The 24,989-nt window shown below is 34.7% G+C and overlaps 1 protein-coding gene across 1 annotated transcript in view; it reads left to right on the top strand.

The window, feature by feature from the left end:
- Positions 1-21,815, top strand: part of LOC149801055 (tolloid-like protein 2) — a 98,952-nt gene extending 77,137 nt beyond the window's left edge. Inside the window, exons 5-8 of the mRNA XM_089955089.1 lie at positions 2,461-2,496; positions 6,754-6,882; positions 11,991-12,164; positions 16,174-21,815. Coding sequence (XP_089811215.1) covers positions 2,461-2,496; positions 6,754-6,882; positions 11,991-12,164; positions 16,174-16,202 — 368 coding nt within the window. The 3' untranslated portion in view covers positions 16,203-21,815. The remainder of the gene's footprint in view (positions 1-2,460; positions 2,497-6,753; positions 6,883-11,990; positions 12,165-16,173) is intronic.
- Positions 21,816-24,989: the final 3,174 nt, after the last annotated feature.

The raw sequence follows: 24,989 nt of genomic DNA on the forward strand, positions 1-24,989 counted from the left end.
CGTGCACTTAGTCGGCGCGCGACACACACACACACACACACGTGCGCGAGCGCACGTCTAAGGGCATCGATACTTTTTTTTTACTCAAGGAGAAAGACACTTTTGTACATTAACTAAGGCCGGCAATTCTAAGTTCAGTGAGGCAAGAAAATTTGCATGACACGCACACTTACGGGCACACGAGTACACACGGGCACACGCACACACACGGCACATGCGCACACGGGCACACGCACATACACGGGCACATGCACACACACACGAGCACATGCACACACACGGGCACACGCACACACACGGGCACATGCACAAACACGGGCACACGCACACACAAAACAAAAAGGAGCAAAATATCAGTGCTAATCAACATTCAGGATAAAGTGCAATGATAAACAAGAATAAGTTATCTGCGACAAATGTAAGCAACCTGTTGAAATAGCAGTAGCTAAAAACACTGCAGTACACCACGCAAATTATCGGAACAAAGAGCAAACTGACCAAGTCTTTATGTATATAAACCATCAGAATACGGTTCATACATATATAGTCATTGGTTAAACGATGTTTAGTAAAATAAAGGAGACAAAGCCAATTCAAAATGAAGTTCGTTTGTCGATAAATGTTTATGAAATATTAGAACCATCTTTCATCAAACTGGTCAAAATAACTGAAGAAAAGGGGTAAAACATGCTGGTATGTTAATTGTATCCATACTGGTTGCAAACTGAAAGTATCACTATGCTGGAATAAAACATATTTCAAGATTGGTGTAATTATAGATAAATAAACATCACGAATATAAAAATATCTAAATTAAATGCTAGCTTCTATACACAATACAAACTAGTAGAACAAAAATAAGGTCACTGTGCTTGTAACTCAATAGATATGATTCCTAAAAAGGCTTTCTCGTAAAATTCATAAACTTTCAACACGAGTTCAACGCAACTTATATTATTTGTCGTGATTTTAAAAGTGCCATTGTGTTACAAGCAACGTACACCGAAGGTACAATATAAAAATTGAAAATTGACACATGACAGAGATGTGCCGCAGAACTCAACAAACTAGCCTGGACATAGCAAGGTGAAAAACATTTGAAGCAATTCGTTACATCAAGTACATATATATATATATATATATATATATATATATATATATATATATATATATATATATATATATATATATATATATATATATATATATATATATATATATATATATATATATATATATATGTATGTATGTATGTATGTATGTATGTATGTATGTATTAATTCACAACTTGCCTGGTGATGTGATGACAGTCATCTGTTGATAAAGATGCCAATGGAATGCGGTCCTATTCAAGAGGTAAAAATCATTCGGAATAACGATACAAAATACATTTCAGTCTGTAGGATTTCATTGCTGATCGGCTCATGACAGGATGAAAATAATAAACAATTAAAAAGACAAACATGTCTTTTGGAAAATGTAAGTAATTAAAAGCAATGAAAAATTTTTATATATGAAATCAAAATATTGAGGGAAGACGTTTATCCATATGAAATGCATGGATAATTTAGAAGCGTTGAGTGAAGAAGATATATCGTCTATCATTAAATTTATCTTATTACTCACCAATTCAAATGTAGTCAATAATGATTACCATTACGCCTTCAAACGCTTGGAAGCCTATATTATTATTACGTAAAGAAGGATACATCGATAGAATGTAACATTCGAGAGGAATTCTGGGTTAGCAGTTTGAAAAATTACAAACCAGATCCTGCTCATTACAATTATCTCCGATTGGCACGTGATACTTGTTTAAAGATAGCATGTCTTGGATTAGAACTGTTGACAGAAAGTGGCAAGTTTTGCTGACTGAGAATGGAATATGAGGAGGAATAATGAGGTGGAATATGAGGTGGAATAATGAGGTGGAATATGAGGTGGAATATGAGGTGTAATAAAACAATTTCACAAAGATATGTTGAAGAAAATCATATTACAAGGACAGATATGTCCAGATAAAAAAGATGATGGTTACAGGATCGGAATCATCCCTAATATTCCTAGATGTCAACCAATTTGCGTAGGTCACAAACCAATATTTGCTGGCAGACATTTAAAATTGACAGCTAATGAACAAAATAACATGAATATTCATTAAGTTAAGAACTTAAACGTAATTCGATTCGTTTGCCATCAACCATGTGCAGGAATAGTAGTAGTAGTAGTAGTAGACGACTAGCCGTAGTAGGGTGATCTGCTACAAAACCCAGTCTACCAGTTTACTGTGCTACCAACAGCGCACGAGTACATGATTCAAATCAGTGCTCTGGAGCAGCATCTCGGTCGTAGCTTTTGTCAGTGTCTGAGTTTAATATGTTGCAAAGATATTAGACCATTTTAAAACCAATTTTACCATATAAGAATAACCGTTTTCTAATGAGTTCTTTTCTGTTTCAGGTTCATCTATATCGAATTACTCAAATCCAATTAAAGGTAAATAACCCTTTTCGATATTATGGTAAGAAAATTATAGCGAAAACTAACTTTAGAAACATTATGTAGAAGTGTCGTAAGTAATGACGTACAAACCTCATTGCAACATTATTAATGAGAAGGCAATACTGATAATCATTATTTGTGGTGACTGTGTCAAGACTTTGGAAATCAATTTTATTTCCATGTGGGCATGGGGTAATTGAAGCATTTAAAATTGCAACTAGTACGACTTGTGGAAAGTTTTGATTTTGAATCGAGAGAATTGTTAGAGAATTAATAAAATATATAGGACTGATTGTTAGAATTATAGGGAAAATCGAGTCAGTGTTCATTTTATTTATTATTAAATTTCAGCACAGTTATCCACGAGCTTTAAGAGAAACCAACTTTTTTTTCTACTCAATTTTCGAAGAGGGCGCTCCATTTGAGATGTATAGTAGGATCTTTCGGTTAATGCTGGATGAACGCTGTCAGGTCTATTGAACTTGACCAGATCAGTGTGTGTGTGTGTGTGTGTGTGTGTGTACACTAATATTGCAAGTGTGAATAAGTGTTCTCGCTGCGTTTCCAATTTTATACAGTATTAAATATTTAAATATGCTAAGGAGACTAAATAACTTTTATCCTAATGTCGTATATTCATAATGTATGATAAAGCTGTCACATGCTGTGAAGGATGAATGATTAGGCAAGTTAACCATGTCAAATGACATGTTCGATCACTCATAAACCAGTTTGCCAGGTTTTGAAATGAGAGCTTATATATTGCAGGGATTTACAAATGTAACAAAAGTATAAAAGACAACTTGTCCGGGGCAAGCTGACTGGAAAAGTGAACGTGACCTTGGAAAATATGAGCTTGCCTCAGACAATGTTTTTTTTTGGGGGGGGGGGGAGGAAAGCACTAGACAGATGCCCCCAACCCCCCCATAAAAAAATAAAGTATTTTCATGTATTCTTGTATCCCTAAGATGTGTGTGCTTGTTTAATTTTTTTTTTAAAATAATTTTTATCAAAAATTTTAGTTTATAACTAAATTTTGACAGGGTATTTATTGAGTCCCAGTGTTTTCTAAAGCGTAGTAGTCTGAAACATGGGCCCCATCCCCATTTTCAGATGTCCTATCCTTGAGTTTTAGTGATCTGTGCCAAAGATCTCCTATGTCCCGTTTATGTTATGTGTATCAATGCTATAGTGTGTATATACTATATAGTCTGTATGTCTGTATGTAGGGACAGCAAAACTATTTGTCAAATTTTTCCCAGTTGTCTTAATATATATTTTTATATGGACTTTTTAAATTATTTGTTTGTCCTGATATAAAATTTAGTTATCTTTGACATTCTTTGCAATTTAGAATTTCGGAGAGATGAACGGTGTACTCTAAGTTGAAATTAAAATAAAACCTAGTGTTTTATGTGAGTGGCTATGTTGTGGCGTTTCTCGCATTAAAGTCTATTTCCAAAATGAGGCAGACTGTCTTCGAGTCGGGGTCCGCACTTTATTTATTTATTTGTGTTTCTCCCGATTTGAGTTAGGCCTCCTATCTATTATTTAATTTGTAATCTAAAAAAAGTTCCAAAATGGTTTATAGACTTGTTGGTTGGTTAATTGGTTAATAGAGGGTAACTTATTAGTTCCCGTGTTTTTGTTGTATTGTATTATTTACTTCATGTGGGTTTTTCTTATACTCTTTGGCAGGCCTGTCCACTTCGCGTAGCGCCTTGTGACACAGCCCTGCGAGGTCTACGCATCGTACTTTATCCACATGAAGGTCCCCTGTTTCCTTCCTAAGACTAAACAAAATTCTTTTTTTGTATTTTATTAGTCCTATGCTATTGAGTTACCCTTTATATTTTAAGAGTGTTGTTTAGAGAGAGAGAGAGAAAGAGGGAGAAAAAAAAAGAAAAAAAGAAAAAAGGAATCCTAAGATTTATAAAATCTGTAAGAAGTTTAGTTATGTTCAAGGAGAGTTGGAGCCGTATGTCCGAGTCGTGGGATGAGGTGAGGGCTCCAGCCCGCGCTCTGGCGGTGGCACATTCCTAGTGGGTAGCAAACCGAAGCCTCGCCTCCCATCCCCCTCTCCTTCATTCCCGTTCAACACCCCGCTGTAACACTTTACATTTAATGTTGTAATTTAATTGAATTATAAATTATAAAGAATTGACAGATTTTTAGTTTGCGTATTGGTTTGCAAAATCCGGAGGTAATTGCGATTTAATAGTTTACGATCATATTGTTACAAAACCCAAACATTGCTTAAAGTAGAAGCATCCGGTCAGTCTTGAAAACTTAATGTCATTTGCTAAAAGAATTCTAGAATGTTTTAAAATAAAGTTCGTTAACTTTGAAAAAGCAATTCCGAGGCCATTTATTTATATAGGTTAATATAAAACTTAAGATTTTAAGTTATTTTTTAAAATCCAATATAAGAAAGTGTGGCTGTGGCTTTTTATATTAGATAAGTTTATTAAAACATTTTCTTTTTAACCGTGAGGAGAGAGAGAGATCAAACTGGGGCTCCTGCCCGTGCTTGACGGAACGCACCCCTACATGGGCGGTAAACCGAAGCCCCCTTCCCATCTCCCCCACCCCCGTATAGTATGAGTCCTTCAACTACATTATTATTCTTATTACCTGACCACAGGTTGGCATAGTTTTATTAATGTAATCTATTATTTGTTTTTAATTACCTTATTTTCATATTTGACATCTAAATATAAAATATTGTTTCAATGATATTTGTATTTTTTGCATATTTCCATGATTATCATTAGCCTATTATTTTTAGTTTTGTCACATTGGGATATCGCATCTAGTTTGGTAAAGTTTTCTATTTTGTATAGTGGACATTTAGGTATTGTTCTAATCATGCGACGTCTAACAGCTTCTTCGCCCGTGAGCCAGGCGTTGTGTAAGTATTAAAAAGTTAGACTGCGTGTTTTAAAAGACCATTTTTTCCCCCAATTTGCCCAAGTTTGAGTCCAGTTTATCCCCCAGTTACCCTGTTCTACTCTACATTTTAATTTTTTGTTATGTCTTCTCTTATCCATTGGTAAGTGTTCTTTGTGTTTAGTTGCCATATTTCTATTTTATCCCTATACTGTAATAATATTTCTTTTATACATCTAAATCGTCTTGGAACTTATAGTTTTGTTGTAAAGTTGTTGTTCCTGTATATCTCCGGTCTGTTACTCATTGTGAATCCAAACAAGTAGATATATAATGCCTCCCAAGCTGTTTGGGGGTTCAGGTTGTACTTTTTTAAATCTATTAATTATATATTTGAAACCTTTAATAATAGAGAGCTGGGGATCCCCAGTCACCCTCTATTATTTGCTCTATATAATGTTTCTTTAATAATGTAGTGCATTTTATAACTCCCACTTACATTTTCACAATCGGTCTCCGAGCAGGTGTGGCCTTCGCTTATTAACAATCAGTCTCCCAGCAGGCTTGGCCTTCACATGGTGACAATCAGTCTCCCTTCAGGTTTGGTCGTCACATATTGCCATTCAGTCTCCCAGCAATTTTGGCCTTCACATATTGACAATCAGCCACCCAGCAGGTTAGGCATTCACGTATTGACAATCAGCCACCCAGCAGGTTTATTCTTCACATACAGACTTAGTCTCCCAGCAGGTTTGGTCTTCATAAGGGCCCCACATAAGAGTAATTGAGTGTTCTCTCTTTATGTGATTATGTGATATTGACATTCAGCCACCCAGCAGGTTAGGCGGTCACATAGTGACAATCAGCCACCCAGCACGTTAGGCCTTCACGTATTGACAATCAGCCACCCAGCAGGTTAGGCCTTCACATATTGACAATCAGCCACCCAGCAGGTTAGGCATTCACGTATTGACAATCAGCCACCCAGCAGGTTTATTCTTCACATACAGACTTAGTCTCCCAGCAGGTTTGGTCTTCATAAGGTCCCCACATAAGAGTAATTGAGTGTTCTCTCTTTATGTGATTAATATTCTTACCGCGAACATATGTTTATAATGCATTTGTGTTTCTAATTAAGATTTCAAGTACTTAAAACAGTACACGTCTAGTCTTCGTCATACATTTTAGATCATTTTATATATTCCATATGTAAAAGTTTCCCTGACATCAACTTATAAACTTTTATGGTTAATCGTGGATATGTAGATTTCATGTCGGCAAGTATATGCAATCACTTCCACATTTGATCTTTGTTCTTTTTCTGGTAATCCATTTTAAACATCCGATTTTATCATTTTGCAGCATGCAAATCCTATGAATATGCCTGTGCAAATAAAGAGTGCATGACACTGTCATATCGCTGTGATGGGTTCAACGACTGCGGGTGCCAGACACAATGCGACGAGTGGCAGTGTGAGGGATTAACATTAAGTGAGTAAACTGTTTATTTTATCCCGATGTTACTAATCCATTGTGCCGGATAATCTTTTGGAGATAAACAATACTAATTCAATCTCTAGACATAATTATATTGTAACATTTTTCATGTATTGCTCGAATTTACCGCAGCCGCACATTAAATTGTTTTCGTTTGCAAAAGTGGAATATAATTTATGAATTGCGGTACATTGTTTATTAGGTTAGGTTGTTTCAGCATCAGGTGATGAAATGTTCCTGTCGTTAGGCTGTAGCTGCCTCCCCTTGAAAAGACAAGGGAGTTAAATCCATGACTGACATAGGGCATATTACCATAGTACAGAGGTGGGCAAACTTTCCAGTGCAAGTGCCGCATACACAAATTTACACCTTGTCGCGGGCCGCATAGTTCATTAAGTAAAATAATTAATATTTGAAATAGCAAAACAAAAGGTTTTTCTAAATAACATCTAATTAATTTTCAGTTGTTAATATGTTGTTAATATTTGAAAACTTAAACTTCAAAACAAGCACATTTATTTGATAAACAGATTAACATAAACAGAGTCAGTGCGAATTATGACTTGTTCTAGGCCGCATGAAAACCCTTGGCGGGCCGTAGTTTGCCCACCCCTGCATAGTATGTATTACCAGAACTACTACATATACAATGATATATAATGGACTGTATAAAGTACATGTGACATCCTATTTGTACTTGTCTAGGAATAAATATATCATGGTGTATAATGGACTGTATAAAGTACATGTGACCTCCTATTTGTACTTGTCTAGGAATAAATATATCATGGTGTATAATGGACTGTATAAAGTACATGTGACATCCTATTTGTACTTGTCTAGGAATAAATATATCATGGTGTATAATGGACTGTATAAAGTACATGTGACATCCTATTTGTACTTGTCTAGGAATAAATATATCATGGTGTATAACTGACTATAGCAAGCACATATATAAACTTATTTCTACTTGTCTGGGAATAAATCTATCGTGGTGTGTAATGGACTATAGCAAGTACATGTGACAATCTATTTGTACTTGTCTGTGAATAAATATATCGTGGTATGTAATTAACTATAGCAAGCACGTTCAGAAACCTATTTGTATTTGTTTGGGAATAAATGTATCATGGTATGTATTGGACTATATGAAGTACATGTGACAACCTATCTGTACTTGTCTGGGAATAAATATATCATGAACTGTACGGGACTATAGCAAGTACATGTGACAATCTATTTGTACTTGTCTGGGAATAAATGTATCATGGTATGTAATGCACTATAGCAAGTGCATGTGACAACTTATTTGTATTTGTCTGGGAATAAATGTATCATGGTATGTATTGGCCTATATCAAGTACATGTGACAACCTATTTGTACTTGTCTGGAAATAAATGTATCATGGTATATAATGGACTATATGAAGTACATGTGACAACCTATCTGTACTTGTCTGGAAATAAATGTATCATGGTATATAATGGACTATAGCAAGTACATGTGACAACCTATTTGTATTTGTCTGGGAATAAATATATCATGAAATGTATTGGACTATAGCAAGTACATGTGACAATCTATTTGTACTTGTCTGGGAATAAATGTATCATGGTATATAATGGACTATAGCAAGTACATGTGACAACCTATTTGTATTTGTCTGGGAATAAATATATCATGAAATGTAATGGACTATAGCAAGGGCATGTGGTAACCTATTTGTACTTGTCTGGGAATACATATATCATGGTATGTAATGGACTACAGCAAGTACATGTGACAATCTATTTGTACTTGTCTGGGAATAAATATATCATGGTATGTAATGGACTATATAAAGTACATGTGACAACCTATTTGTACTTGTCTGGGAATAAATATATCATGGTATGTAATGGACTATATAAAGTACATGTGACAACCTAATTGTACTTGTCTGGGAATAAATGTATCATGGTATGTAATGGGATATAGGAAGTACATGTGACAACCTCTTTGTATTTGTCTGGGAATAAATGTATCATGGTATGTAATGGGCTATAGGAAGTACATGTGACAACCTATTTGTACTTGTCTGGGAATAAATGTATCATGGTATGTAATGAGATATAGGAAGTACATGTGACAACCTCTTTGTATTTGTCTGGGAATAAATATATCATGGTATGTAATGGACTATAGGAAGTACATGTTGCAACCTATTTGTACTTGTCTGGGAATAAATATATCATGGTATGTAATGGACTATGGCAAGTACATGTGACAACCTATTTGTACTTGTCTGGGAATAAATGTATCATGGTATGTAATGGGATATAGGAAGTACATGTGACAACCTCTTTGTATTTGTCTGGGAATAAATGTATCATGGTATGTAATGGGCTATAGGAAGTACATGTGACAACCTATTTGTACTTGTCTGGGAATAAATGTATCATGGTATGTAATGAGATATAGGAAGTACATGTGACAACCTCTTTGTATTTGTCTGGGAATAAATATATCATGGTATGTAATGGACTATAGGAAGTACATGTTGCAACCTATTTGTACTTGTCTGGGAATAAATATATCATGGTATGTAATGGACTATGGCAAGTACATGTGACAACCTATTTGTACTTGTCTGGGAATAAATGTGTCATGGTATGTAATGGGCTATATAAAGTACATGTAACAACCTATTTGTACTTATCTGGGAATAAATGTATCATGGTATGTAATGGACTATGGCAAGTACATGTGACAACCTATTTGTACTTGTCTGGGATTAAATATATAATGGTATGTAATGGACTATGGCAAGTACATGTGACAACCTATTTGTATTTGTCTGGGAATAAATGTTTCATGGTATGTAATGGGCTATAGGAAGTACATGTGACAACCTATTTGTACTTGTCTGGGAATAAATATATCATGTTATATAATGGGCTATAGTAAGTACATGTGACAACCTATTTGTACTTGTCTGGGAATAAATGTATCATGGTATATAATGGACTATATGAAGTACATGTGACAACCTATCTGTACTTGTCTGGGAATAAATATATCATGGTATGTAATGGACTATAGGAAGTACATGTGGCAACCTATTTGTACTTGTCTGGGAATAAATATATCATGGTATGTAATGGGCTATAGGAAGTACATGTGACAACCTATTTGTACTTGTCTGGGAATAAATGTATCATGGTATGTAATGGGATATAGGAAGTACATGTGACAACCTCTTTGTATTTGTCTGGGAATAAATATATCATGGTATGTAATGGACTATAGGAAGTACATGTGGCAACCTATTTGTACTTGTCAGGGAATAAATATATCATGGTATGTAATGGACTATGGCAAGTACATGTGACAACCTATTTGTACTTATCTGGGAATAAATGTATCATGGTATGTAATGGACTATGGCAAGTACATGTGACAACCTATTTGTACTTGTCTGGGAATAAATATATCATGGTATGTAATGGACTATGGCAAGTACATGTGACAACCTATTTGTACTTGTCTGGGAATAAATATATAATGGTATGTAATGGACTATGGCAAGTACATGTGACAACCTATTTGTACTTGTCTGGGAATAAATATATAATGGTAAGTAATGGACTATGGCAAGTACATGTGACAACCTATTTGTACTTGTCTGGGAATAAATATATCATGGTATGTAATGGACTATAGGAAGTACATGTGACAACCTATTTGTACTTGCAAGGGAATACATATATCATGGTATGTAATGCACTATAGCAAGCACGAGTGACAACCTATTCTAATTTGTCTGGAAATAATTAATCAGAAGTTATATTTAAGAAAAGACAGATTAGTGTCACGTGATAGAGAAGGGTACAATCTCAGTCAAATATGATCTATATTGACGCTTACAGTTATTCCTGCAATTTATTCGGTTATAGTGTCTTTTTTGTAGAGCCACGCAGCACAATGCACAGCCTAATATACTGCATGCCACACAAAAGGGTTTGACTTTGTCGAGTACATTTACCTATTAAGAACTCAGAAGACCCTCCATTTGACAAAGTATTAATTAGTATCAATGGAAACTGTCCATTAATGTATATCTAAAAACGGCTTATACAGCAACACAGGTAAGGTCGTGTTAGCCTTGTATACATAACAACACGTTGTCATCGTACATAAAGCTTCCATAAACTGTAAAAGACAAGTGCCTGTAAATGAAATATGATTTTGGTAGTTATAAGAGATAACCGCAACATGTCTGGCTCAGAATAAGTATGACTGTGCAGTGAAACCAAATTCAAGTAAGATTTAGCTTTCATTGAAATAATCATTGTACTCACTTTAATTTTATTTTATTATAAGATATTTAAGTTGATGTAAATAACATAACATAAATCCAAATGATCGATTTTATGAAATTTTAAGATACTCGTTTAGCTGCTGGCAACAATTTTGTGCTGAATGTTTATGAACTTTTATAAGTTTTGTTCTATTTGTATATCATGTTCCTGCTTAGTGCTGAAGAGAGTGCAAACGAAAGCCCTTTCCCAAGATGATCATTTTGAACTAAGCAGCTAGATGCAATTGACAAAAGTTGCCATCAGGGCCGTTTTGGAGATATTTTGCTTGCCTTGAACCCACGTGTCTATTGCTATATGTGGCTAGCTCTGCTTCCTAGCCGACTATTTGTCTTTAACTGTCGACATACCGCGAAGTAACTGTAGGAGGTGTACCTGCCTACATCAGCTTCAAGGACAACGCAATCCCGAAACACTTAATTCACAAATATACCCCTGTCTTTAATTATTAAAAAATAATAGCTGAAAAGCCACATCATAGACTTAACTTAAGAAACTTGACAGTGGCAAATTTACGATACTATCCCCTACCACCTGATGTGATTCATTATTTTCAGCTCAGCGTTACCTCTGGAGGTAGTCCATCGTCATATTTTGATCTTTTAATATCCGTTATACGATATATTGGTATTGCTTTTTAACAAAAAACAAATACTGGCGCTTCCTACATAGCAACGACATGGTGAAAATAAGACTTGACTAGAATTACAATCCACACGTTTGTTTTCTTTCTGTTGCAGCCCATGTTGAGCACATAGCTGTTGGAATAAGTATTGGATTTGCTACATTTGCTGCGATATTTGTGTTTGCATTTGCATATGAATCGTATGTAAAACGGAAGTCACTTAGGGCCGATACCGAGGCTCAAGAGAAATTACAGAAAAAGAAGAAACGGAGTCGGCAAGACAAACAAGGTGGTCCTGATGTTTAAGTGTTCACAGACTGACTAACATGTGATTCTGATACCAACTGTATGCTGCTCACGCTTGCCATTCATTTTCACTCAGCTTTGATTTCGTAGCAAAGTTCATCCTAGTGTTTACTCATCCTTGCAATCATGAAAGAAGAATACAGGCTGCGTATGAGTGAATTATTACAATTTTACTGACAATTTAACAGGTGGTATCTTCATAATAAAACTTAATGAAGTTTATATGGATACAAACTTTTACAAACTATCGGCTTTAGTTAGTATTTTCTTGAATACACGCGGAGTTTAAAAATGGAAGAAAAAAATGGAAAAAAAACACCCCATGAAACAGCGTGTATTTCTATGATTATGATTATAGCATGATTGAATTTGTTTGTTGACTCATTCTAGATTCCGAAACAACGGAACAAAGCATGTACTTGAAGCAGTATGAATAGGAATTGATTCATGAAAAGGAATAATGGATTATTTGAACTATTAGGTAAAATTTCACAATTATTTCCTATACACAGTCAAATTTTCCATTCTACGGGGCCATTTGTGAATACGTTTTTTCATGCTGGTCAGTATTCATCAGGGTAAATAGTGCCGATTGTATCCGAATTTGTACGAATGGATAAATATTCTAGTGTCCACGAGAACAGTTTCATTTGTTGTTCATCATGTGATCATGCATTGTTTGGTATTATCGCCCTTCTAAAGAAGCGTACACTGGCAGAGGGAGATGGGAAGTCTTGTATACATGAGATGAATAGGGGACAATATAATTAAAAAGAGCAAACTCATTCTCCATGAGCAGGTATCGGATAGCTCCACTGTTCTAATGATGACTCAGCCTGTGCCAGAAGATTTTGGAATCCCAATATTATCTTGAAATATTTAGTCTAAGACGCACATATTTTCTGCGTGTGGTGATTTATGGCTGCGAGCTTATTACCTCACTCGGCTTTACGGCCAAGGGAGCGTATGATGATAAACCTGTGTCCGTTGTTTATCATCCTCCCTACGTTCTTCAGCAGTAGAAGGAGACCCGATTTCTAAGCCGATTTTCATCACGCATGAAATATGGGCTTATATCATTAAGATGTCAGAAAAGTTCGATAATAAGCGAGATTCATCTTTGTATCTGATTGACTGAACTAGTTAGGACTAGAGACAACATTTCTGATCCAACTTTGATCAAACATGTGATATGGGTTTATACCATCAATATCTAAGACGAATCCAATAATTAGCGTGGTTGACGAATACTAATGGAGTGATTCTGCCTGGCTAAAATTGTTACTACTCTTTAATACACATTTCTGGTCCAAATTTAATGAAACTTGGAATATGGGTATATTTCGTCAGGATCTCGAATGAGTTTGATGTAGATCGATCATGCATCTAACTGACTGAGCTTGCCATCACTCTGGGAGTCATATTTCTAATAAGATTTTGATTAGACTTGGAATATTGACATATCATAGAGCTCTCGGCCGAGCATGACAGTATATTCATATTAATGAGTTGATATTATACTGGCTCAGATTTTAATCACTCTAGCTACCACATGTCTTATTCGATTGCAATCAAACTTGTAATGTGGGCTTAGATCATCAAGATTTCGGATGAGTTCATTAATGAAGGAAATTCAAGAATATTAACCGCCACGAAAATCATGTTTCTGATCTTATTTTTATCAAACTTGGAATATAGGCTTATATTTTCAAGATTTCGTACTATCTTATTATCATTTTGTGGTCCATATTTTCTAATCCTATTTCGATAAAAACAGAAAATGTAAAATAGACTTATATCATAAAAATCTTAAATGAGTTCAACAATTCTGCCTTTTTCGTTGGAATTTTTTATAAATTTGATCAAAATCAGATGTCCCCTGTCCTACGTGAAGAATGCCAGCGACCGCTTATAGTTCATTGTCTGGTGACCCATGTTATTACCATAAACGCTTATTTTATTAGCCAATCAGATTAAGTCTTATATCTTCGTGTTAGGGAGACTAAGCAGTGTAGCTGAAGAGCACCAGTGTGTGCCTCTCGATTTGATTCACTTTCAAATTTCTGAAACCAGCATTTCCATTGACAAACTCAAATGTCTCAGAACATGACCCCTAAGCGGTCGCTGTCAGCTCTTAACCAATAACAGTGGAGATTTGATTTTAACCATTTTTTTTTCAGTCTATTGCCAAGTAAAATCGTCATAATGCACAATTTTGGAGAGAGTTTACACATGGTTGTGTTCTTCAACGCTACATAAGTTTGTTAAATGAAATGGTCAGCTATTACTTTGACCACTTCTTGCTTATAGCTTTTGTATCCGTTTTGGAACAACTGCATTAAAGTGCATGTCCCGTGGCACGATAAGCAGTGATGTGCTGGGTGCCAATTGTTGATAATTTATCTAATTTCTATTTTCGACAGGCTCAGAACAAGGACTAAATTGTCAAATTAGACTATATTTTAGTTCTCTGATGCATGGCTACATTAGCGTTATTTCACGATACACGATTTTCGAGTACAGGCAAGAAACATGTCGTATGAAAATAATATCGGCGACTTAGATTTTTTTTTTATCTTACCAGTTTGAAATTTTTGTTAATTTATTTGCGATGCGATGGATTTATTCTGACATATTTAATTGACACACATTCTTTTGCTACACACTGCTAATTGCTAATCAATATGTACATTCATTACGAGAGAGAGAGAGAGCTTAATTTGATAGTATGTTCTAATGGTACATAGTTATTATTGGAGAAAAATCATTTCGTGGTGTGGTATCGATGCAGGACTGATACCATTCGTATCATCATCATTCGTATCATCATCGTGGCGCTTTTCACATTTCTATTAATAATAGATTTACATAGTCCATAATCAATTTCTGATGACAGATTTTAATTATGGAGATGCATGCTCAATTTAATGATTAATTAAATTTTACTTATTGAATACTGATTGATTAGACACTACTCGTTGAACGCTGATTGATTACACTGTACGTTTGATTAATCGTGTGATTTCTTATCAATCTGACATGCTTGCGTGATAATAATGAATGTCCAACTTGCTTGATGCATGCGAAATGTTAACAAACGGATACGTGTATTTTTGTCAGTTTTTGATGTCTTAAGTATATTATATTGTACACTATATGAGATGTTTTCTACAAGTCGTGCTTATTAATGGCAATTGATCCCAATGAAAGAATAATTCAAGCAATTTTCCTTTTGTGGTAAAATAGAGCATCTATTATTATATGAATAAAATGGCAGTCTTTCTAGCAATAAGTGCAATAAACATATCAACATATTTTTATGCGTTTCTTGGCAACAGACACGAACTATATTAAAGCATATCTTAAACGTTTTATTAGAGTTATCGTTGCTTTGTAAGGTTGCGAAGGCTGCATAAATAAATCATAATTGGCAAATAGTGACATATTCGAAATGTTCTAATCATTTAGACTATAACGTGCAGACCAGTACAAAATATAAATTCAAACGAGAACTTCAACATGAACGACTTTTGTACGAGTTTGCTTATTTTCTTAGTACGAGTGCTATAAGTGATTCTTGCTAATAAACATGTCAGAAGCACAAAAAGTAAATGAATAAATTTGATGCAAAGATAATGTCCGTAATGGTTTCTTTGATACATTACTGTGCGAAATATATTACATATACACTAATTTGGCGCCTACTTACTTGTGAGCTGTATAGGATTACGTATTTGTCCCACACTGTTCTATTACTTTCAAATGAACATCTTAAACCCTTACCAGCTGGCGCAACTAGGTGTGTTATACCTAAAAATACATACATACATATATATATATATATATATATATATATATATATATATATATATATATATATATATATATATATATATATATATATATAATACGAATTATCGAACGTCGTGTGTAAAATATTACAAGAACTTATCTAATCCAATATTAATAGCAACTGTGCTTGATTTTTTCAGGACATGCAAGTGGTGACAAGAAATTTTAAGGAGTTACGAGTTATTTGTTGCTCCTAATGACGTCAAAGAAATCTTCACTTCTTGTCAAAGACTCTCAGAATTTGTTTGGGTACTGTTAGGCTATTGTTGTAGTATTTTGAGACAGAGCTGTATTGTATGCTCACACTGGACGTGTAACAAAGTTGGACATCTGGCAGCAAATATAGTCAACAAACACCGAAGCACCTACTTTCAGTTTCACACAGTTATCGTTCTAACCCAGCATCCGTCTGTTTTCCAGTTAACATTTTTGTCAGCTGCTTTAACAGACTTTAAAGTGTGATCGCCAGTTACACCTAGCTTTTCGGCTCCGCTCCAAACACAAGGGTCGCTGACAAAAAGAAGGGCATGACGCTACACCATATTAAAACGATAGCTGTCGAAACGTGAAGGTGGATGCTTAGACTGACCGTGTGTTTATTAATTTCTACCTTGAATGGAGGTAAGCTCTTTGAAGCTTCTGCCATTGATGGCAGGTTTCCTACTTTTCAGCATATCATCTTGGTTCATGATGTTCTGTCTCGAAATAGGACATTAATAGTCGGATAATAAAAGTACTATTCTAGAACAATGTGAACTTGGTTTACGTTGATGAAAATTTTATCTTCCAAGAGGAAAGAAATGAATCATTTATATGTATACACCATTTACACACGTTCAACTCATTTTCAAGAGCTCACGTGCTGATATGTTCCATCTGACCTCCACATATATTTCCTCTTAATTAAGTATTAGTACTTGTGCCAGACGAAAAGCTATCTAGTAAGTCACGTGCACACACACACACACACACATTCATTGACGCAAATTACAAGTAGTACTTCACTATTAGACAAAATTGAATCCAAATTAACTTCATTATTGACAATTTATATGTTGTTCTGGGGGTTTAACGCCTTTTCTCATCGAAAGATTAATCATAAATGACTGTTTAATAAAGAACACGAGAAAACCCCGGTAAAAACCACTGACCCAAGGTAAACTACTGACAGTTTTCGCGCATACCCACAGTGGCCAAGCCCGAGATTTGAACTTACGCAGACAGAGGAGAGATGACAGTGATCGGTATAAACGAGCACTTTAGACCACTCGTCCACATGGGGCCCCGGAAATAAAAGAATGACCCGTCTAACTATCGGCACATATCTGTTTTATCTATACTTTAAAATAAATTATTGAAAAACAATGCTCAGAAGCATATTTTTAGATACTTTAACGAGTACCAGCTCCTCCATAAATCATACTCAGGTTTCCGACAAAACCATTGTATCAAACTGCCTTGACAATACTGATAAACCAGTGAATCCAGATTAATATTGCAATCTTCGTCGATTTAAGAAATGACTCGATTTGGTTGACTATCCAGTTCTCATTAAACCTATCAGCCCACGAGTTTTCTTCAAACTCAGTTCTTTTTTGGTTCACATCATGTCTCATTAACAGATTACAGGTTGTTTGTACGGGTAAATATGCTTCTGATTCGAGTCGTATTCTAAGTGGTGTTCCTCGAGGTTCTGTATTAGGGCCTCTTCTTTTTCTACTGTTTATCAATGCATTACTTTGCATTCAGCGCATTCTAACACAGATCTTTTTGCTCACGATTTTACATTGCACACATATAGTAAGCTCTAGACTCCATTGAAAACAACACTTCAGTATGTCTTCAACCATCTATATGTTTGGTGTACACAAGACAGAATTCATGTCAATGCATCTAAAACGAAATGTGTGAAAATCGGAAAAAGGCAGCGGCTATCTACTGACATGGATTTACTCCTCATTCAAAATGACCCAGACTTGTCTAGTGTTAAAATTTGTTTAAAAAACAAAACAAAACTTAATGGTATCTACTTATCAACATCCCAGCTGGAATTCACATTTGTCTGCAATGGCCGTCAAACGATTTCCTCTCTTAAACTTACTGTCTTAATTTCTATCTTCTCAGTTGTTTGACCTAAGTTTTGGATATATACTACCACTGATAGAAAACAGCTGTATCACATGGGGAAACAAACACATCAAATTATAATGTCTCCAGAAATAATACAATCCAGACAAAGACAATAAGAATAAAATTTTAAAAGAATCCCTCGATATTTTTCGTCTTTATCTCTACCACAGTTACCAATACAAAAGCGTATTCTTTATTTTCAAGGACTTACGACATAGAAAAATGTAAACAATCTTTCTCCAGACTATACCTGACTGAATCAAGTCTATAAAATACTGAAGTAATCTCATATCTGCAACCAGTAACGAATTCCAGATTCCAAGGTCAAGAACCATTTCAAGGGCTCTTTTACAATACCAACATTTACCGTTGGAACTCCCTACCCCTGTGGATATCCAGTTTAAATTCTCTTGTTCCATTTAAAACCTCATTACAGAATTTCGACCACTACAGTTACAAATATTAATCGACTTCAAACTTTACAAAATATATGAAAAAGCCATCATTTGTGTCGCTTACTATAATATTTAAGCTCCTCAAGCCATGATTTGTGTCGCTTACTATAATATTTAAGCTCCTCAAGAGCCTAATATAAATTACCAAAATGCACAAAAAATTGAAATCTTATATTTAATACGACACAACTGAAACTGAATAAATTTACCATTATCTCCACGAAAGAAATACTTTTTTGTGTGCATGTTTGTAATTTTATTTACGATTGTTTGATGAACGGCTTGAATTTATAGTAGATGAAGCCACGTTATACCCTTTTTGAATGTTAAAGAAGTTCAAGAAAATAATTTGTTAACAAATCCTGCTCAATTCTCGTGCCATGTTTGTACACCATTTGTGAATTAAATTAAGTCAAAGTATGAAGTTGCTAGTTGAAAAACAAGTTTTGAATCATGAATTATATATATATATATATATATATATATATATATATATATATATATATATATATATATATATATATACGGTATAGTAGTTTATGACATTTACAGTTAATCTAAGTATTACATTTACACGCGACTTTTATTACCATATTTAACCGGTTAAAATTTACCGATACAAAATAATAACCAAGATCAGACTTCGCATGTTGCGCCAGCAAATTAGGATACACGGTATGCGCCAGCAAATTAGGATACACGGTATGCGCCAGCAAATTAGGATACACGGTATGCGCCAGCAAATTAGGATACACGGTATGCGCCAGCAAATTAGGATACATGTCATCTGCTTGGAATCCTAAGTAGGATACTAGCATAGAACTTGACTTACATGCGTATTTTACAAAGATGTACTCAGTTAGGTTAAGAGATTAGTTGATTGATACATTCAGTGGTCATTGTTTCATGGTACATCAACGCATGGAAGGTTACATCGTGCCTAACCACTTAGAACTAAATATATGCACAGATACTTACCCAGTAGGCAGAACCAGACTCTTCAGGTAGAGTTTAGCATAACATACGAGTCATCGCGGCTTCTCGCAGCTGAGTAAAACAATTTCTGACAAAGCTACATATTTTGCAAATTAGTTTGATACCAACAACTTTCAAGGATATTTTCGAAGAGAAAGGAATTAACAACTTTCAAACTCGTACACTTTAATTACAGATTTTAGACATTACCGTCATCTTCCTGCTACCTAAAATTGACCCGGATGTTATGAAACTGTATGTATCTGTATGTATGAAACTGTATCTGAGAGTTTATTTTTTTTATAAAGCTGGGATGTTCCTTGTAGCGAACATGTTTATGATTGCCTTCGGGTTTCTGAATAGTTCAGTCAAGACACTACAAACTATATTTTTGTCAACTCATTTTTGTCTCCATTTCACTCAATATCAATTAGACTAGAGATAAATTTAGAAACAGAGACTTATTAATTTTTGTTTCTCATCCGCCTTCACGTCGTAACCTCTAATATTTGAGTTATCTTCAAGAGGGACTTGCATTAAAAGCCGGCTACGCGTCAAAATGTGTCAAGATATGTTATGAGTACGGACCAGTTTTCTATCTTCTCAAGCAGTATTTCATGTAATACCAATGGCACTAGAAACATCTTTCCTTTTTTTAATTTCCAGTTTTGCATAGATTATTGTTGTGAAGGTAATGAATTAAAATTATAATTATAGTTGATAACGATCACAATTACTGTCACAGCGAATTAATCAATAACTTTTTATCTGAGTAATTAGAGCACAGTTACATCACTTCAGTCAGTCACAACTCACATTTCTCACTGGTTAATTGATGTTTTGCACAGAACGTTTCATCGCACTAAATATTCAGCGTATCACAGGGTTGAATAGAATATCGTATATCTAATTTTATAAATGTGTGAACAGTTCTTGTTTGATTCTCTTCATTATCTCCATTATTCTAATCGTGTTATGTTGTAAGATGCTAATTGTAACTTGACAAATAATAATTGTAATTTAGAAGTAATTATAACTTTTGTATTACTTTTCCAGAATTTGTAATCAAATGTAATTACTGGTTCCTTTTGTGCAGGTATTTATTACAAATACAATTTTATATTTCAATAATCAATTACTTAATTGATTAATTTAATAATTCATTGCTGTACAACACTGATCATTTCCCATAAATATGTGTCTAAGATTTGCATACTGCAGGTTAATCAGCACTGCATTGTGTCTGCATCAGTTTATAACAAAGTACTTGGGGACAAGATAGTTTTTAATATTCGACAATCATCTCCTTCGATTATATTTTTAATATTAGAAATGCCTATATTTCTCCATAACGACTTGCCATACGAGCGTTTGCATTAATCAGTGTTCTTAGTCATTTGTCTTTGCATTTTATCATAGTCAGTTTACATTTCGTAGTGTCATAGGATATTATATTTATCAAAGGTTTTGCTCATGATAAAAAGTTTAAAATGGTAAGCAAAATAGCTTCCTTCTTGTGATGAAAGAGTAATCAGATCGGTAGGGACTCCTCAGTACCCTTTGACATTGTCTGTACCTTGTCATGTAAGAGTAATCAGGTAGCCAGGGACTCCTCAGTACCCACTGACATTGTTTGTACCTAGTCATGTAAGAGTAATCAGGTAGGCAGGGACTACTCAGTACCCTTTGACATTGTATTTGGTCATGCAAGAATAATCAGAAAAGCAGGGACTCCTTATTACCCTTTGATAATATATCTCGTCATCAAAGAGTAATCAGGAAAGCAGGAACTCCTCAATACCCTCTGACATTGTCTGTATCTTGTGAAAGAATTGTCAGAAAGGCAGGGACTCTTCAGTACCCCCTGACAATGACCGTCTCTTGTGTAACCTTTTCTCATTTACAAAACGTATAGTCCAAAAAGGAAAGCAAAGAACTTAGTAGATAAGTCACATTGCAATCGTAAAGAAAGCTACTACCATCTTGTTAGATGTTGTAACAATTGATAGATGCTGCAAATGAAATGTCTAAAAATCGATTTTTAAATAACATTAATGTTTTACGTTGTTTTGTATAAAATGCAAGCCTGATTGCATTTACTGTCTCATGCAAGACATTCAGCTCTTATGATCCAAGTTATAGTTCATTGTAACTTTTCTTCTAAAATTATTCATCATGATAAACTTTGTTAATTACATGAAATAAAAGTATCATTTTATCGATATGTCTGTCGTTGTTTTTGTATGTCTGTTTTGTTTGCTAGTGTTTTTTTTTTTTTTTAAACATCGTTAAATCAATTAATGTCGGCTTTTGATGAACTTTATGATCTTTAAGAAAACTGATAATATGTAGCTAAATTAAAATCAATAATAATAATAATAATAATAATAATAATAACAACAACAACGATGATGAAAAGAAAGGATTTTTATAAGGATACTTCTACACATTGCCCATGACACAATCAGACGTTTGTGTGGAAATATTGATTGAAAAAAATAAGGTCGTTTGTCACTGAAATTATCACTTTGATTTTTATTTCGGACCACACTGACAGGCATGGAGCACTTAAACAACATAATTTAAGACCGTATATCTCACCTAACTGAATTAGGAATCGCAAACTTCTACGAGCCGACTTCAAGTTTCGACAAAGCCCTAAAATATACTTTCAAGCGGGGCGTTAACTTCCGCCAGCCTGCAAAAAAGCCAAAGTTTTATTTCATTAGGAGAACCATTTCTGACAATATATAATTTCATACAATAAATAACTTCAAAAATGGCAATCGATGAAATCTTTTGTTTTCATTGGTTCTACAGATAAGCAAGGAATATACTCGAGTGTAAGAGCGTACGCTATTCGCTGGAAGAATGTGCAGGACGAACAGCATAGCTCCCCATCGGAACATCATTTTCACATTGCAAGGCAAATAACCTTGGTTCTTTGAAAAAGACTTCTAGGTAAATGTAATGATATTTCCCAGATTGGTAATAATAAATAATTAATATTTAATAACCACGAACATGCGGACAATTTGCTACTTATATGCGATGTCTATTATTTAACGAAAAAGACCGAGGCCGTTCGCATTGCCTACATTCTGATACGTATGCATTATGCCGTACATATCGGGCTCTAAGGTGTTCACAGTTCGATGTGCACTGTACAAGGTTAAATACGGTAAACCTACAATAATATAGAAACAGGAAAAATCTGTCTCGGTTGTAAAGGTTCCTTGCAAATAAAGTCATAAACACCGGCCAATATCCTTGCTCGTCATGGCAGTTATCGCGAAAAAGGCCAGGAATGTAGCTGTCTCTTCTGTAACCACCCACCCCCTCAACCCAAAAACAAAAACAGAACAGAACAAAATAACCAACGTTTGAACAGCAGACATTTTAGGTTAATGCACAGGTCGTTTTGTTAAAATGTTTGCCGAAACATGAAGAGAGAGTTTGAGCCGAGTGTCCGAGTATTCTCCGATGAGTTCTACAAACGTTTGCCCGCAGCAAGCCTTAATTATCGATAGTGTTTTTTTAAAAAAATAATCGTTTGTAGATTTTAAACCAAATAACGACAAAAAGAGAGAGTATTTATCACGAAAAAATATATGTTTAAAAAAAGTACTCAAACAGCTCTTTTAATTCTGATATGGATCATGGCTAAAATAAGCAAATCACACGCATCAAGGCATCCAGCATGGCCAGGTATTCACAAGACTCCTTAACCGAGTACGCACTATAACTCTGTAGTTTGCTATTTAATAATGAATAAACTAATTCCTGTAAAACAAATATTAGAAAATTGTGTTCATACAGGTCGAGGAATCTCACAAATTTGGGGCCAAATCAAGGACTATTTACTTATTCTTACATCATCTAGCCGTTTTGCCAATTTAACACGTGCCGTTTTGTTGGTAAAGTTCTGATATTGAACTTGCTAGAGTAGTTTTTCTTCTCCACAATACGATATACAATCTTTACAAATTACGCAGCTGAACATCTACAAATTACGGCACATACACGGTCGTTCGTGCAGACGTTTGCCATACATGTTAGGAAAGACTTTACACCCAAGGGTTATGATCCAGGGTTTGAACTGATAAGCGTTGGAAAATAGCAATCCATGAAAGATCCACCTATTACGGACTATAATGTCATATAATGCAGGCGCAGATGAATTAGCCCGTTTATGATTGTAAGGTGACCCGGTAACTTTGACAAGATCTTCGAGCTGTGCCATAAATTGAACTGAATACAAATTTATCTATTTATCCACATCAAATACGTAATTAAATCCCGCTTTATACTCAACAGGTTTGATCTGCTTGCTATCTGGATTGCTGCTACCTATATCAATGTTTACTGGATTGCTGCTACCTATATCAATGTTTACTGGATTGATGCTACCTATATAAATATTTACTGGATTGATGCTACCTATATCAATGTTTACTGGATTGCTGCTACCTATATCAATGTTTACTGGATTGCTGCTACCTATATCAATGTTTATTGGACTGATGCTACCTATATCAATGTTTACTGGATTGATGCTATCTATATCAATGTTTACTGGATTGCTGCTACCTATATCAATGTTTACTGGATTGATGCTACCTATATTTATAGATTACTGCATCTGTATGGGAAAATATGAACGAGTTTTTCGGATGGAAATACTGCAAGACCTTGGGAGTACAGCAAATCCATCCGAAAAAACGAGTTTATATTTTCCCATACAAATGCAGTAATCTTTTTATTATGTTCCTTTTCTTTTTCTACCAAAGGTTTAATTATGTAAAGAAAAATGCACTACACGAAACAAAGCAACGTAATGTATGCCATATTCCAAACTAAATACACTACACGAAACAAAGTAACGTAATATATGCCGTATTCCAAACTAAATACACTACACGAAACAAAGTAACGTAATGTATGCCGTATTCCAAACTAAATACACAAGCGCAGATTATCATTACACAAGATTATTAATGTGCACCAACTCCGCCCGAATAAATTTGAACTTAGTCATGCGCTAGACATAACTTTCGACAGAAAATGGCGTGTCTACTTAAAATTGAAATTTGGAGCCATATTGTGAATGCGCATTCAACAATTTCTATTATTCTTGAATGAATAGATTTTGGTATTTTTGTCGTTTCTACGAAATTTCGTGATTTAGGACTGGATTAATCTGTGCGAACTCTACATGAAGTAAATCGAATTTCAGCGACGACGGAGCAACGTGGTCACATCTGCAAGCGTGTTTCTGTTCTGTCATTGAATGTTTGAAATCAAAATATGGGAAAATATGAGGTCTTTCAATTGCAATTATCAAAAAGCACGCAATGAAATATAATGTTTACTTCATTTTGAGTACAGTAAGGAAG

Source organism: Sinohyriopsis cumingii, chromosome 4 (assembly GCF_028554795.1).
Source record: "Sinohyriopsis cumingii isolate HCF-2022 chromosome 4, ASM2855479v2, whole genome shotgun sequence".
In the NCBI taxonomy this organism is placed as follows: Eukaryota; Metazoa; Mollusca; class Bivalvia; order Unionida; family Unionidae; genus Sinohyriopsis; species Sinohyriopsis cumingii.